Source organism: Anarrhichthys ocellatus, unplaced genomic scaffold, assembly GCF_004355925.1.
Source record: "Anarrhichthys ocellatus isolate YVR2014 unplaced genomic scaffold, GSC_Weel_1.0 scaffold44, whole genome shotgun sequence".
In the NCBI taxonomy this organism is placed as follows: domain Eukaryota; kingdom Metazoa; phylum Chordata; class Actinopteri; order Perciformes; family Anarhichadidae; genus Anarrhichthys; species Anarrhichthys ocellatus.
Genome location: NW_022280074.1, coordinates 3,924,889 through 3,929,244, shown reverse-complemented (window position 1 = coordinate 3,929,244; position 4,356 = coordinate 3,924,889). Strand labels below are relative to the sequence as shown.

The window sequence follows — 4,356 nt, the reverse complement described above, 5'->3', positions numbered from 1 at the left end:
CTTATTTTTATTGAAATGAAGTTTAGAGGGACAAGTAATCCCCATCTGGTGGAGTACCTCAAAGTAACAGTACTTGAGTAAATGCATTTAGTTACCTTCCACCACTAATCCATAAATGTCACTCTTGTCATCAAAGTCAGAATATATCCTCTGGGGAACATGCCCATCTGTAGAAAACTTCATAGCAATCAAACAAGTGCTTTAAAACACCTCCCAATAGTTGGTCAAATGTAAGTACTCAGATCCTTTAAGAGAAACAAAATGTAGAATTTTGAAAATAATAATAAAACATGCATGTTGCATTGAAATATTCCTCCTTTAAACTTTAAAGGGGAACGACACCCATTTTCAAAATTCATGTCATTCCTGAGGGTCTAAGAGTCTAAAGTCATCAGCGAACAAACTCTCCCAAATCCAAAAACTAGGGCTGAAACTAAAATGTGATTGTCAAAGTATAAAGTCTTGTGTTCCACAGTATTGGGAAAGTTTATATAGCAGACAAAGAGCACCCAGGGGTTTTCTTCTGGCTACATTCTGTTTCACAACTGAGAACACTAGAATAAAATAAAGCTCATTTAGGTATAAACAAAGAAAACATGGGTTTACAAAATCAGTCTCATTCATCGTCTATGGCAGCACTTCTCAACCACTGGGCCGGGTCCACTGGTGGGCCTCAGAGTGCCATCCAGTGGGCCGCGGAGGTACTGCCAACAGGTTAGAAAAGAGAAATCTAAATTTAATTAAGAATAAATAATGTTCACTGGGATGCAGTGACACAAAATGATAGTTTCATTTGGAAATGAAAAAGTGATGTGGGAGACAACCCTGCACTCGTAAAAGCTCCCAGGCGTGTGGGGAGGAAACATGACCCTGAATCACTTTTGGATTCATAATGGCAGGTAGTGATGGGTGAGTGTAAGCAGAACATTTTATTTTATATTAATTACATCCGAGAGAGGCAAAACCCATTTACAGCCCAGTTCATTTGTCATTTATTTGAGAAGGTGGTCCTCAAAGTTGGAGTAAATCCTTGAGGAATTGAAGTTGAATATCTTTTCTCAACTCCTGAAGATTTGTTTTTTCTGCACTGCTTTGCATTTGAAGCATGCAGATGACAAGCGCTTACTCCGGATAATAAAAGAGTTGGACGAAAGCATAAGCAAAACATTTATTATTTTCATTATTATAAGCTCTCCACAGGACGGACCGTGACAGAAGGCTGCAGTGGTTGGAGACGAGGCCCCTGGCTGAGAGCCCTCGGGATATTGACAGTGAATGAACGCCATCCCTCTAGTGGTTTGATCAGTTACAATGCAACATTCAAATTGAGACTGACTTCAACGGCAGCTTCAACATCAATACTCTGAGGGGAGACGGGTCAGGTCTCTCTACTTCCACTGGCCCTTCTCGTAGTCCCACTTGGATGAGAAGCCCTCGATGGGGTTCATCCTCATGTCCAGAATCCTCTGGAGCTGTTTGGCCTGCCACTCGTCATCAAAGGTCCTGGGACGTGGAGGGTAGACTGCAGCAAACGAGTAGAGACATATATATATAATGTGTTGACTACAGTGTACTCCATGTATATTAAAAAAAACATGCATGCAAGATGCTGCAAATTTTTTTTTTTTTTTAGCTTTGCATGGGATTTGTTTTATTCTTTTTCTCACAGCGGTCATTTTGACCCGTCAAACACTGGTGTATCTCAAAAAGCCTGAAGTGCATTTACAGGGCTCTGGTTTCATACGTGCTGGCTCACTGACACTTCACAGGACCAGGGCCAGCGTTAACGTTGTTAGTCACAGCTGCGCCTTTTCTGCGACGATAAGTGAAAATGTCTGCTGTGAGAAAATGGATGTGTGCCAAGTGAGAGGCAGTGACCCCAGGTGTGGGATGTGCATGTGTGAAAAAGGAGAGGATTTCAAAGAGACGGGGTTTGTCCTCTTCAGAGTAAGAGGTTTACCATAGACTCTCTGCCACCAGACCACCAGGCCTGTGAAGCCCATGAAGATGAAGATGCCCCCAACGATGGTCTTCCACTCTGATCGCGGCTGCTTCATCTCTGGGTAGGTCTGATTGAACATGAGCCGGTACACTGCAGGGGAGGGGGTGAGGGAAGAGGTGAAGGACAGGAGAGATGGGTGAGATAGAGGGCAAGAAGAGAACATGGGGACGCGTACCATTAAGAGAACTCGACATAGTGACAAACTTGAAACAATGACTCAGCTGCAATGTCTCTGGTCCAACCTTGTTGCATTTCATGCCCCCTCTTTTTCTCCACATTTCCATCTTCAAAGGTTCGCTATGCTATATATTCAGAGCATTAATATAGCAGCAATCCACTACTTGCTATGTGAAGATATATGTGTAATGTCTGCCTGAGCAGAGAAGGCTGGCGGGCCCCACTGGCTAGCTAATGTAGGTCTGCACAGCGGCGCTCATGAGGCGGTCACAACTGGTCACGCCATCCCGACCCACAGTGTCTTCGTGGAAGCCTAGCTCCCACCCTGCGGTTTCCCCTCATGTTAAAACACCGTTAGCTCTGTTAGCTGCTAGTCGCCGGCTCAGCTGTCGCCATGTTGAGAGCCACGTGGAGGCAATGGTTATGCTGCGAGTTTCCTACTGAGCACTTTATAAAAACAATAACGTTTAAATATGTGAAACAATGGATGGACCATTGCTCCCTCTTCTCCCGTTCATTTTACAAAACAAATACTGAGCATGATGTCGGTCAGAAGTCACATGATCACCTACAGTATATGCTGCCTTCCTCCCATTGTTCTTTCTTTGACTCAAGCCATGTTGTGTGCGTCATGCAACTGTTTTTTCCTCATTTTATATACGATTATCACACAATTTCTGTTGAGATCTTTGAATTAATATTAATGATATTGTTCTGTGGTTTAATTGACTGTATATTAAACTATTGTATTTTTATCATCACAGATTTTGAAAAATCATAATCAGAGTTACATTAATTAACTATAGCCATAAGATAAAGTGGAGTAGAAATATAATGTAGCATAACATTTATAACACTCTTAAAAAGTGTACCTCAGAATAATACTTACTGTAAGAATAGTACTTCTGTACTTGGTTGCTTTCCACCACTGGTTACCCCGTGTTTTTAAAATTAATCGTTGTCTATGAATATCGAGATGACTTGTCAAATCTGTTGTGACGTGTGTTTTGGGCTGTGTTGTGTGCCTGTGAGTAGAGAAGAACCTACAAGCAATCTTCTCCTCGTTGGTCAGCTGGCTCCAGGGCCCCTTCTCCTTCTGTTTCAGGCTCTTGTCAGCAGCAGTCAGCTCATCTTTGTAGGCTTTGTCAGGCAGAGGGGTGTCCAGGCGGTCCCAGTACATTGGCCGAGACATGTCCACTGTCTCTGACACCTCTGGATGGACAGAGACAGGAAGGGTCACTTTTGGAACCAACTGCTGCAACAATGAACATTCAAGAGAACAGTGAAAAAAACAACAACTCTGCTTTAGAAAATGGGAACATGTGTCAAACACAATGGCCCTGATGACCATCTGTCTACATGGATGCCACGTCATATGCAGCAACATCTGCTGGTTTGAGGCCACTTTCCACTGAGGCCTCGGTTTTGGTACTTCGGCCATCTGAATAATGGAAAAGTTACCAGCGTACCAAGTTCCAGCAATGATCTCCAGGTATGCTTTTAAAAAATGATATGTACTGGTGTAACACCAAATTCTGTAACCCTCGATTAGACAAAAAAGGGCATTCAGATATTTACGGATGATTAGTGCTCTGCAGTTGAAGACAACACATCTGTATCTACAGGGTAGATGTCTTCCCTTACATCTAAAAACTATGGAGGCAACTTTTTGGTTGCCTCCATAGCTGCTATCAAAATATTTCCAGAGGAAGTTTCCAGAGGTGGAGGAGGTATTCAGGCCCTCTACTTTAGTAAAAGTACAAATATCACACTAAAAACACCCCGTTACAGTAAAGGGCAGCCGTGGCTCAGTGGGTAATTATCTACAACTATTTTGTATAAGACTGCAAGTAATAATTATTTTCATTATTGATTAATCTGCTTAATATGTTCTCTATCATAATAGTTGCAAATAAATCTGATTAGTTGACTAATAATTTCAGCTCTTGCAGTCTGTATACTGTTGGTTAGTTTAATCTATATCAAAACATATTTAAGCTCTTTGCTTTGTATGCAAAACTCTTAACCCACAAAGTAGCCTAGCTAGTAGCTAAAGCTGTCAAATATTTGTAATGTATTGTCCAATATTTCCCTCTGAAATGTAGTAGAGTTGAAGTATAAAGTACTACATTTGTACTTAAATACAGTACATATACATACATATATACATATACATA

At 41.6% G+C, this 4,356-nt stretch overlaps 1 protein-coding gene across 1 annotated transcript in view; it reads right to left on the bottom strand.

The window, feature by feature from the left end:
* Positions 1–1,150: 1,150 nt before the first annotated feature.
* Positions 1,151–4,356, bottom strand: part of cox4i2 (cytochrome c oxidase subunit 4I2) — a 6,469-nt gene continuing 3,263 nt past the window's right edge. Inside the window, exons 3-5 of the mRNA XM_031868904.1 lie at positions 3,227–3,391; positions 1,961–2,092; positions 1,151–1,522 (exon numbers count right to left, since the gene is read on the bottom strand). Of these exons, the coding sequence (XP_031724764.1) occupies positions 1,389–1,522; positions 1,961–2,092; positions 3,227–3,391 (431 nt within the window). The 3' untranslated portion in view covers positions 1,151–1,388. The remainder of the gene's footprint in view (positions 1,523–1,960; positions 2,093–3,226; positions 3,392–4,356) is intronic.